At 38.4% G+C, this 12,090-nt stretch overlaps 1 protein-coding gene across 2 annotated transcripts in view; it reads right to left on the bottom strand.

Moving 5' to 3' along the window:
• The window catches only part of LOC134536506 (solute carrier family 23 member 2), a 156,912-nt gene extending 146,021 nt beyond the window's left edge, over nt 1-10,891 (bottom strand). Inside the window, exon 1 of one of the 2 annotated variants that reach the window (XM_063376245.1) lies at nt 10,714-10,891. In XM_063376245.1, coding sequence (XP_063232315.1) covers nt 10,714-10,782 — 69 coding nt within the window. In that variant the 5' untranslated portion in view covers nt 10,783-10,891. The remainder of the gene's footprint in view (nt 1-10,713) is intronic. The other variant, XM_063376230.1, reaches the window with a different exon arrangement.
• Nucleotides 10,892-12,090: the final 1,199 nt, after the last annotated feature.

Here is a 12,090-nt window from a genome sequence, read left to right as displayed (position 1 = left end):
TTTTTATTAAGTTTTCGAAAAAAGTATACATCAGATAAAAATAAATTGAAGATTTGATTCTATGGCTCCTGCTTTTCTCAGGACTTCCGGTATGGGGGATATCCTCAACTGTACAAGAATAGTCTCCTGCACACAGAGAAGGAATCAAATGTCTTAGTCTGTCAACTAATCCATTTGGATCGTCCCTCGTCAAGCAATATGACTCTTCTGTTGTTGCTTCCATCTTCTTTACACCTTTTTTGTCAGTATTCTGTAAATCTCTACAGCCTTTCGTTTTATCGTCTTCCTTAAAGGCAATATAGTCATTTTCGTAGCTATCAGCATCGTTATCATGAGCACAGTATTTCCATTTATTTTATCACGTCGTTTCCACAGCATCATCTAGTCTCCTGTCTTGCAGCTTCAAATTATTTTATATTGTTCCGAGAGTCTCGCTTTCGAAAATGTTTAGTCACATTTAAATATTTCGTCAAGAGAGAATTAGTCTCATGCCAGAAACATTTTTCAAGTAGTTTGATTCTTGCCAACAGATGTCGCTAAATGTTGTGTTCGATAAAAATATATATTTATTTTTATGTGGTATTCGGGTTGCTCTCTAACAGAAGGAGAAATTTTCTCGAATTGAAATGAAAGGAAAATCGTCAGCCTAATATTCTTTCTCATCCGTTTTAAGGCATAAAAAACGACCGATTAATGAATATTCATGTGATTTGTATCTTAAGCGAAAAATGAATTTGCTATTTCAGAGAAAATATAAAGTAACTATGTAATTACGGACATTAATGTTTATTTAGAATGATACCACTCTTTTAATAAAAAGTACGCCTACGTCAAAAACAGTTCAAACAACAAAATAAAGAAATATTATTTTACACTATGTTAAAATTTCTCGTATTATAGTTTGCTGTTGTTATGAAGTCACGCTGAGACCCGTGCTCTTTTTTCCAGTGTGAAAACGAATGAGTACAGAGTGTGAAAGTACTAGTACTTCGTCGTTATCTCTCGCTTATCGCGGCGACAGCCGAGGAAGGTAGCGCGAGCGTTCTTCGTCTCCTCTTTGAAGCTTCTTCGCTTCCCAAGCCGCGAGTCTCTGTGTCTCTCATCCTCACACAGCCACGACAGTCCCGCGCGCCCACCAGTGCTCTATAAAAAGCGAGCATTGCCTTCGTTATGGGAAGATTTCTTAAAATTTGTCGCCGTCCGTGACAATGGTGGACAAAGCGACCACGTTTCTGGAGAAGAACTACACTTCACTCCTGTTAACACCGAAATATGTTTTGTATACAGTGCTTGTCTACACAAATGTTTGAAAATTGTCAAAAAAATGTCATTTTGCTGCTTCTATATAAAAAGCAAATATCAATTGATATTTTACCACTCTTTTGAAATCAAAACATACATCAGCACTTTAATTCCTTTGATACTTAAACAGAAATGCTAAAAGTGCAAAAACGTTGGCGTAATGATCCGAATACTGGGTGCCTGTATCAAATTAAAAAAAAAATTCCAGGTCATTATTTTATATTATTTACGTTGAGCACGGTGTAAGGATAAAAGTATTTTAGATTTCGCATGTTAAATTGGTGTTATAATTCCAGATATCTATGAACTGGTTTTTAGCGATCTCTTTGCTTTTAGTTTTTTATGTTAGAAAAATAGCAGGTTTTGTTTTTGGAATTAGGAAGATAGGAAAGATAAAGTGTGTTGATGATATTAGTGTGATATTAAGAATATACATAAATTCATAATTTAAGATTAATAGTTTTTATTCCATTTATGTATAATTTGTTATAGACAATAAAACATATTCAAGGTGAGATAATTCCTGCTTTAAGAGTCATTAAAACAATATTTATTCAGATTGAAGCTACACTTTAATAAATGCTCAAATAGCATACATGAATTATTGGTTAAAACTATTTAAATAATATGTGACAGTAGAGTTCTACATATTTTAATACTACATTGCTTACATAATTAATACCAAGACTAGTCCGGAGTGTAGACATCTTGTAATACCGACTGTGTTAACCGTGCATCATGAATTTTGATTTCCCTGAGATATTATTTAAAAATGAGCTATAACAGTATTACTTATGTTGTACATATGTTAATCGACATTTGCAATAGAGTGCCATCATATAGGCAACGTTAATTTAGAGGAGTTATGTTTTTTAATGTTTCGTGATCTGGAGGAATTGTTGATACTAATACATGATATCGTTTGACCATTAGAAATTATGTTTATTAGTCATTCATTACTCACTCTACTGTCGTCTTCCATATATTACCAAAAGTTAAAATAATTTTACTTAATCGAGATTATAAACTTAACGACCATCGAATTATAATATCGTACAACATATATGCGTTATATCTGTATCATAGTTGTGTTTATATGAGCTCAATTATTTTTACGGAATTCAAAAAGGGTTAAACTTGTATACTTTTCGAGTGGCCGAACTAAAAAATAAAATTACATATGTGTGTATATATATATATTGTGCCGGAAATTAGGCATTTCGTCACCTTTTTTTTAATTTTTTCTATAATTTTAAAATTTTTTGGGATTTCTTATTTTTTTAATTTATCTGGTTGTTAATGGGGGTGATTTACGTTTTGTTAGGCCGGTGTACAACACGGTTTTAAACTTTGTGCCAGTGGACCGAAGCCCCTTCCCAGGGGGCCAATCTGATATTTTGCTGTCTAATGTGGACATGGTCAGTCCGGGTGAAATTTCTCTCGCCTGCAGTCACGTCCCGAGTTTGTAATTTTAATTCCCTGCATGACCAAAACTGCATAGAGCAGTTTCTGGGCTGCAAGCTGCTACTTCTCAGAGAGCTGCTGAGAGAAGTAAGTCTGGTCACGAATACGTATTAGGTTCTCTCCTCGAAAAGCACGTCATGGACGCTTGTTCTCAGCGTCGTTGCACTTTTGCTCCCCCCCTCCTCTTTCGGTTCTAAGAATTCGCCTAAGGCCAATGACAGGTCAGAAACCCCAGCAGACAGCGACCGTCTCCCAGGATGCCTTGCATAAAAAAATGTGTGTGCCAAGATGGACCACCCCGCGACACCTAGCGGCAAACTCGCTAACCACCCAGCCAACTTACCCTGTAGGCCGCCAGAGTGTAGCACTAGACTGCGCCCTTTAACCCTTGGTTTAAGCAGACGCCTTGGGCGAGTCGATTCTTTTTTATTTCAGACAGCCCCCAACAGGTAGCGCTAAAGTCGACACAATGCTACCAGCTTCGAGACTTCAATCAGAGTTTTTTTTAAGGCCCTCACTCGGGGAACTTCGGGACCTTTCGGTCCGGACTCCCAGTCCTCCCCTCCACTTTTGATTCAAGTTTTACTTTTAATTACGAGACGCGTTTCTCCGCGGGACACTTCGCGCCGCGACTGCAGACGGACCGTTTGATTATCGGCGAGTCGACGAGACTCTGCAAAACTTCCATCCGGCCGCAACCGACTATGTAGTCGCCTAAATGAGGGATGCTATCCCTATAATCTTTTTCAAGTAGTTTAGTCCGTCTGAGTAGGATAAAATGTAATAGTTATTTTTTATCTTTTATTTTTTTTTTTTAAATTAGAAAACGACCGCGCCCAGCCGCGTATTCGCGGGATCCAGTTCCTGGCTGGCGACGCATCTGTAAATAGAAGTCAACTTCCCTGTCTGGTGAGTGACGATCCGGCCTTTTCCCCCACATTCCCGTTTGTTGGCCTTTTGCGCCGACGGTGTAGGACTGTGTGGAAGCAAGTCTAATTCCTTTTGAATTTGATTTGGGTTTCAGACAGGGTCGAAGTGCTGGAGAGACAAATTGCTCCCAGCTCGTGATCCTGCACCTCCACTGCGGGTCACGTTAGAAGAGATGTTTCCGCGACCCGACGTTATTTTTTGAAGACCCGGGTGGTAATGTGAAATCAACATTCCCCCTCCCCCCACTTTCTAGCTACGAACTACATTAATCGAATGAATAGCCTACCAGCGAACAGTGCCATCCTCAAGAATCTGGAAAATCGAGGAATCTCTTATATATATATGTAATCGTTGGGAGCTACATTTGAAATTTTGTTAATGTATTCATTTGATTGTCTGGTTGCAATATGAATTGTTTTAAATAATGCCAGGGCGCCCCTTTTAATTTTGTTAATGACTGAGATTTTTATTGTCAGGTATACGAAATTCCTTAATAATAAACTAGGAAAACCTATAGACCAAGCTACTTGTGTAGTGTTAATTTATTTATGATATACCTTCTTCCCTTAAACGATCCACCAGCTCCCCAGTTGCTTCTGTCAGGGAGTTCCAAATTGTCTTGTTCTCCACCTCGTGCCACCTCTGGTCAATAAACTTATTTTTCTTATTATTCTTACCCAGCAAGTTTCCAAGGCTCTTTTTAATTAATTTAAAATAATTTAATTTTGAGGCACGAGGGGCGTTACAATATATACGCACACACATATACACGCCATGCCTCTTGCATAATCAGCTGAAAAAGTTGGATTTTTAACATTTTCAGTATGGATAAGGCCAACAAAATTGAATAAATAACTGAAAATGTTTGGGTTAAAGGCAATGCTGGTGTCTACTGGCATGATGTGGTTTAAATGTTATTTCAGAAAAATTTACGTTATTTTATTTAGCCTTTTAAATCATAAAATATTCCAAGTATTTTAAAAGGCCAGGTAAAATTTAAATATTTTTTTTCTGAAATAAATGAAATAAAATCAATCAGTAGTCAGTAAAACTGACTTTAAAAATTTCCAGTTTTATATTTCATTTCTTTATCCCTATCCGCACAACACAACAAATTTTAAAAATCCAATTTTTCCAGTTAATTATACAAAATGCGATATAATATAAATTTTTGATTTTGTGTAAGTTCGGCCCCTCAAATAGTCAGCAAGATTCACTAAGTAGAACGTAAACATATAATAATGACTTTGCACGGGGCATACTCTCTGAACCGCGTCGGACGCTTACGTCCCGACTTGCTGCGTGCATTTCGCTGAAATCCGCGAGGCTTGTTGGTCACAGTACATAACAATGACGTGTGAAAAGGCCAACAACCACTGAAATTTTATCGGTAAAACATAACTATTTTGTTTTACTGAAAACTGTAATAATAATTTTTGAAGTGAAACTTCTTTGCACAGGGGGGCTACAATTTTAGAGCGTTACGAAAATTCCGATCACATGAGGGAAATAATTAGTTACGTGGTGGGGTAACCGGTAGAGGATGAGAGTGCTTTAGCGGCGACGCCACTCCAACGCATGCACTGGCGGTCGAATGGGAAGACGGCAAGGTAGGAGAAATAGGTACGTAGCGTAGCATACCTACTATATGCTAGTTGTAACGGCCGGAAGGGATGACGGCAGGAGAGAGGTAGAAATGACGCAGCGGTGATGCTGCTTGTGTTTGTCTACTCCTCAGTTTTCGTAACAGCTTACATTGACGCCATCATATTAATTTTATTTAAAGTATCTACAATGTATTGATTCGCGTGGAAGATTTATTGATTTTTGCAATTAACTTTATAAGTATCACTGTGTATATAGTGTGATTGAAAATGAAAAAAAAAAAAGTTTTGACTTACGAGGTCAGTTTTATAAATGTAATTTATGTTCAATTGTAGTTTTTGTTTATTTTATTCTTTCATTTTATTCAGCTAGGGATCGCGATCTAACATCATGCCTAAAAATAATATTTGCTTTTAGATCATATCCGCATCCTTACTATTGTATGTTATTATCTCTTGTTCAATAAAAATACTAACAATTTATCTTTATGTATACATAATAAACAATAAGTTTCACTTATGCCGCGCGTGGACTCCACGCACACACATTTTTAGTTGTTTTTTTTACTTTCCTGTATCAAAATTTCAAGTTTTGACTGATTTGTTTAGCTACGATTTAAATAGAAAATGCAATAGGCCTACAACATTTTTAGCAATGTTTGCTAACTTTGCGTATTTCCATAGGAAATATTGAAACAAAAAATTAATAAAATAAATTATAGTAACAGTTCGTAACTTCAATCTACTAGAGTAACAGTTCCAAACATAAATAATTGTTTACGTTAAACTTCATTTTCTACAGGGTGGGCACAAAGTCCCGTTCCCCCCCCCCCCTTTTCCCGCAAAGCCGGATATATATATATATATGATGTAACGATCACCTGCATTACTGCATTACCAGCTCCACTTTGTCTGGCCACCCCGTAGCCCCGACCTCACAACATGTGACAATTCACTCTAGGGGTTCATCAAAGACATTCTTGCTGAGCAGTGGTATGCAAGTGTTGATGACTTGAAGGAGGCCGTGAGGCAGGCATTTCAAAGGGTTACTCCAGCGATGCTGCGCAAAATGTCGCACATAACGTGGCGCTGAATTATTTTGTGTTCGGAGAATGACGGGATTAAACAGATGTTGTGGACAGTTAAAGACAAAACTGGTGTATATGTATTGGTGGTACTGTGTATTGGTCCAACATATTCACCATTTAACATGTTAGTAGGGGGGTAATGGGACTTTGTGCCCACCCTGTATAACTTTCAGTATCCAACAAACTCGGCTATATTATACACAAGTTCCATGAAAATCACAGAATATTTAATACTTATTACAGTTAAATTACATTGCCAGCGCGTGGAATGTAACGTAACATCGCTTCAATAAATACCATCAGAAATGTCTGCTCGTACCACTAAAGTTAAGGTACAAATCTACACAACAAAATCAATAGTCGGGATTTAACGAAAAATTTTGTGCTTATACAAACGTAGCTTTTCTCTGAAATGATATGCAAAATCTTCGTTTATTTACAAGACGTCAGAACGGAATTTTAAACCTTGCAAAAACTGCAAGAAACGCAAGACGCATAAAGTTCAGTAACGAAGCTTTCAAATACCCGTTCATAAACTACGCAATACGCATTAAAGTGCTACGCGAGCATCGCCCAGCTTACAAATTCTTGCATTTCGGTCTTCCATATTTGAAGTCAAGTGTACCGAAAACTTAAACGTTATGTATGTACAGAAGGCCACGACATGGTTATTATTATATACAGTGCGCACAGCGAAAAAAGATAACTTTAAATGAAATAATTTGACTATTATATATGTTTTTTTCTCAGGATAAATATTAATTATCAAACGAAGCCCGGCGAAAACATTTGTTTTCTACTGTTTTAAAGTTTCAAGATTGTAGGGTTGGTGATGTCTTGCGACGCGTGCTTTATAAACGACCGTGGTTTTCTTGTTTTGGTTGCGTGGTGCGTCTTTGCGTTTTTTTGTAGCTCATAAACCCGGCCTTAGGCCCTTTCTACAATGACACGTAAACGGAAAACGATCTCACGGATCTGCAATAGAGCGCAGACGGAAACTGACCCGTACGGATTAGTTCAGCAATTGTGAGCTCTTTGTTTACGTTGCTCCGTGCAACCTATAGAAACCGAGTATTTTGATGTGGTGGTAGCCATGTTTATGTTCGAAGTACGTTAAAATTTGTTTCAAGTACATGAATATCTAGTTTTCTTTATTTTGTTTGGTTTGTTTTTATTATATATGTAAATTCTGCCCGTGCTATGATCTCGAAGCATAATATATTTAAATTAAATAATATTTCTTAACCTTGAAATGCAATCTAATTGGTTGCCATTTGCGACGTTTCCGTGTATTGTGGAAGCAACAGATGCGACGGTGAAATGTTCCAGGAGGTCCATCTACGTTTACGTGATCCGTCTCCATTTCCGGGCCATTGTAGAACGGGCCTTTAATCAGCCTGCTGTACTCACTTCGAGGAACGACGGGAAATCCGAAGTCAGTCCAACACTCGAACACCTGCTAAATAAACTCGATTCTTGCCTTGTATGAACCCTTGCTTGGCTTATTGCTGTTTTTTCATCCACACTGTTAGAAATCACAGTAAATTTAGAAACATTCACACGAAGAATTCGCCTAAAATAAACGCCGAGTTCTTCGTAATTTCAGATAGCCGGATATTCGTATAAACTACGCCGTAATTAAACTTTTGAGCTCTATTTTTCATTACAAACAGGTTAAACACAAACGTGGAAGACATAAGTGCGTTCTTGCAAATAATTTTAACAGATTTTTGAAGTTTTGCTGATAGGTATACCAAGATATTCTTGTAGATTCGTGATCAGAGTAAGTGAAATTAGTACCCGCAACTTCACGAAGATAACGGTAAATTTACGAAGATCCCTGATAATTTAGAACCAGCGTTCGTCCTAAATTTAAAGTGAGAGTTTTTAACAGTCCACTTGCCTATCGACTGGCTTAGTGCGTACCAGCTTGAAAGTGCCAGCCACATTCACGCAGTCGTGTCTGAACGTCATGTCGGAGCTGACGGTGAATGACTGGTTCACGTGACCTATGACGTCAGGTTCTGATGGTACAGTCGCGTGGAGGCGGATCTTTCTGACCAGAGCTGGCGAACTTCCAACTTCCGAGGTCAGGCAGGTCGGACATCACCATCAGCACCGGACGTTATTAACAATATTCGCCAATGAGAAGCATGATGAGTATAAACACTTGTATGTTTATAAAATTTCGTCTTGGGCACCATTATGTTTAATTTATTTTCCGTTAAGTTGCTTTGAAACGGAAAACAAAGCAAATTAAATGGTTAACGTATGTAGGCATGAAAATAACAGCTTTGGTCCAAATACATATTGAACTCTTAGTTAAATTTTATAAAAGTATCTAAATTCTATATATATATACATTAATCCATATTTTCTATAAAGGTTTCGAGTAAAGCAAAAAAAAATATATATTTAAAGCAATCTGCCGTACTGCCCGCTAAATATGATCACGTTTACTAGATACATCCGACAAGTGTGTGTGGTACGCTGCCACAGAAAATATATCAGGCAGCATGGTCGGACTACACTGTCAGACAGATGCGAATGGTTTTAAAAGGCCCGTCTACAATTGCTTTTTCCAAAATTGTATCAGAATTGACACTGATCGCTGATTGGTCCACGTGACCCTCCTAAGTCATGGATGGTGTGGGCAATGGTCCGAATACATCGGTCAACTTGAACTTTTTGTTCCAATCCGGGGCCTTTGGTAGCATAGAAAAAAAAACACTCGTGATAATTTCCGTTTCAGTTCACCGTTTAAAAAGGTAAACAGAAAAGAACGGACGTTGTGGTAGGAACCCAACAAGACTGGCACAAAATATTGATCAGAGCTGTCCGTTTGCAATCAGCGGTTTTCAAAGGTCGAACACACAAATTCAATTTATGCAGTGCGCTTGGAATTCATTAATGAGAATTTACTTTTGCCTAATTGAATAAATTAATATTATTGCACTCCTACAACTTTAACAGGATAAATGAATATTCAAAACTTAGCCGCGTACTCATTTACAAAATCATTAAACCAAAAATAAAAACAATAAAAAAACATTTATTTTGGGACTCTATATTTACTGTGCTCCGTTGATTAATTTATAAATCAGTAAATTCGGACATCGGACATCGCAACTGTAGACAGGGCAGTTTTCCGTGCGCCAATGTGAAGTCATTCACATTATGATAAGGACACGGACCTCCCACAGGTTCGGAGTGTTGTACACGGGCCTTAAAGGATATCATAGAACTAGGATGGAGATATATGTGAGACTCTTACAGTGGAAACTGAAACCATGTTTTGCGTGACATGTGACGTTATCTATTGGGTGGGCCCATAACTACTAATAAAAAAACTTGGACCGAGGGGGGAGGGGTTCAAATCCAAACTTTTATATTGACAATGTTAATTAATATACTTGACTAATTGTTAAGTAATATAATTTTAAAACGTGCGAGAAATACTTAATACGGTTTCGCAATAAAAAAAATATTTTCTATATAAATGAGTAGAAGATACAATATTTATGGTATGCCACAACACAAAATATGTAGCTACCAAAATAAAGCGAATTAATTTTCAATGTTCTGTTCGACTGATAATAGCTTATGCATTACTTATCACAATCAGTATAGCTATGTTAGTAATATACAGTTATGTACATAAAAGAATGTTGTCCTAGTTATAAATTTTATTTATATCAACTGAAGGCGTTATATAGTTTTGTTTCAAGGTCACAGTTACAGAGAAACTCGAGCATATTAAATAAGCACATGCCCGAGTACTGCTTTGTTGTTTTCTCGCTTGCAGCGCCACCTACCCAAAATGGTGACTCCTGAGCGTAAAGCGTTTTGTGTTCTGCAGTTTCCTAAGAGAGAATCTGTAATTTCAGTTCAACGTGCGTTTCTTTTAAAGATTCCTTGTGATCAACCAAAAATTGGTTGGACGTCGAAGTTCCTTACCGATGGATTGGTCGTAATGATCGAGACAAGAGCTATCTTTTTCGCCATGCATAACGCCATGCGATTTTTTTTTTTTCCTTTGGGGCATCATTACTCCGGACTTGTTAGCCAAAGTGTGGGAAGAATTGGACTTTAGTTTCTGTGTTTGCCGTATTACTAAAGGTGCGCATACTGAACATTTGTAAGGAAAAAAAAACAAGGTTAGTTTACCTTCAATTTTATGTAAGATTTGTTGTAAATATTATAAATTAAACTGTTATAATATATCGTTGAAACTGGGACATTCTTTTATGGCTATGCTACTGTCTAGCGAGTGGGCCCGAAACTACTTGGAGAAACTCCTTGATGAAGGATGTGCAAGAACTCACCAGCAGGGGATGGGCGGCGCTGGGCTCCTCCGAGCCGTCCACGCGCTGTCCAGACGCGAGGTCGCCCATGGTGTCGACCGGCGCGCGGGCAAACCGAACTGACCCGCAACTGCCGATGAGCTCTTGAGCAGGACCTGCCTTTGTGCACCCCTGCCCGTCCCCCGCACTTCTCCTCTTCAACCAGACCGACGGCAGTGCTGGCCGAGGACAACAAGAAAACAAAACAACCAAGTGAAACAAAACCACGCTCCCCTCCCGCGTCTTCAGCGGGCCAAGGAAAGCCGTAACAAAATTGCACGCTCGCCGCAAAACGTGAACGTTGCGAAGCTTCCGAGAAGGTGACGTCACGACCCGCTTCGCCCCCCCCCCCCCCCTCATCATAGTTGGCAACTAGCGGAGAGCCCGGCTCACACGAGCGGTTTCTTCTTGGCCGCTCTTGCGAAAGGAACAAGAAAATGAAACACTTGACGTTTTACCCAGCGCCGAAAGAGCCCAAGACATATTTGGGCGATTGCAGATACCTTTATTGTAGATTATTTATTTACCATCGTATTTATTGGTGGCGAAATTACACTTAAGGGCAAGCTTCAAGGTCGCGGTTGTGAATCACGGTCACCAGATAGCTCTGGGGTGGAGCTGAGAGCGAGAGATCGCAGACAGAGATAAGACCGTGGCAGCGAGTGAGCAGAAGGGTGGAAGGGGGGCGCCGGCGGGATCAGGTGTTCATCCGGTGTTGCCAGCTCTGTGTCCAACTGAGGAGAACAGCCGCGTGCCTAGCTAGGGGCGGACGGTTAGGCGAGGCACACCCACTCAGCAGAGCTTCAGCACTAGAAGCCCGGTGCCCGGGACAGCCGGAATCTTCATTAGGCATCATATAGAGCAGGATTTTTTTGGAGATGAATTCTGATAATACGACATTGATAACGTTTTTTTTAAATTATAATCCTACAACCAATGGTCAGTTAAACTGAAATCTATTGCATGTCACGTTCAAGGATGACATGCACTTACACGTCCCATAACATAAGCCCCGTCACTCTGGCGGGTTTTCCTACACACACATTTCATTTTATGAACAAACCTATTTTTTTTAATTAAAAATATTTTAACTTATCCACATAATGTATGCGAATATTACACTTGTGACCAAAGGTTTGAATTATGTTTATATATAAACATGATTATATATATATATATATATATATATATATATATATATATACAAACATATATATATATATACGAGTTATAGGGCAGGACTATTTTCATAACATTAAACAATTTGTCATTTATTAAAAAATTTAACAGTAGTCGAGATGCGTTTCTTGAAATATATTTATTTATTTCAAGACACAAATATTTCGTAAGAAATAAAAT

This window comes from Bacillus rossius, chromosome 1 (genome assembly GCF_032445375.1).
Source record: "Bacillus rossius redtenbacheri isolate Brsri chromosome 1, Brsri_v3, whole genome shotgun sequence".
Taxonomy (NCBI): Eukaryota; Metazoa; Arthropoda; class Insecta; order Phasmatodea; family Bacillidae; genus Bacillus; species Bacillus rossius.
The sequence above is the reverse complement of the archived record's forward strand: the minus strand, read 5'-3'. Positions and strand labels throughout refer to the sequence as shown.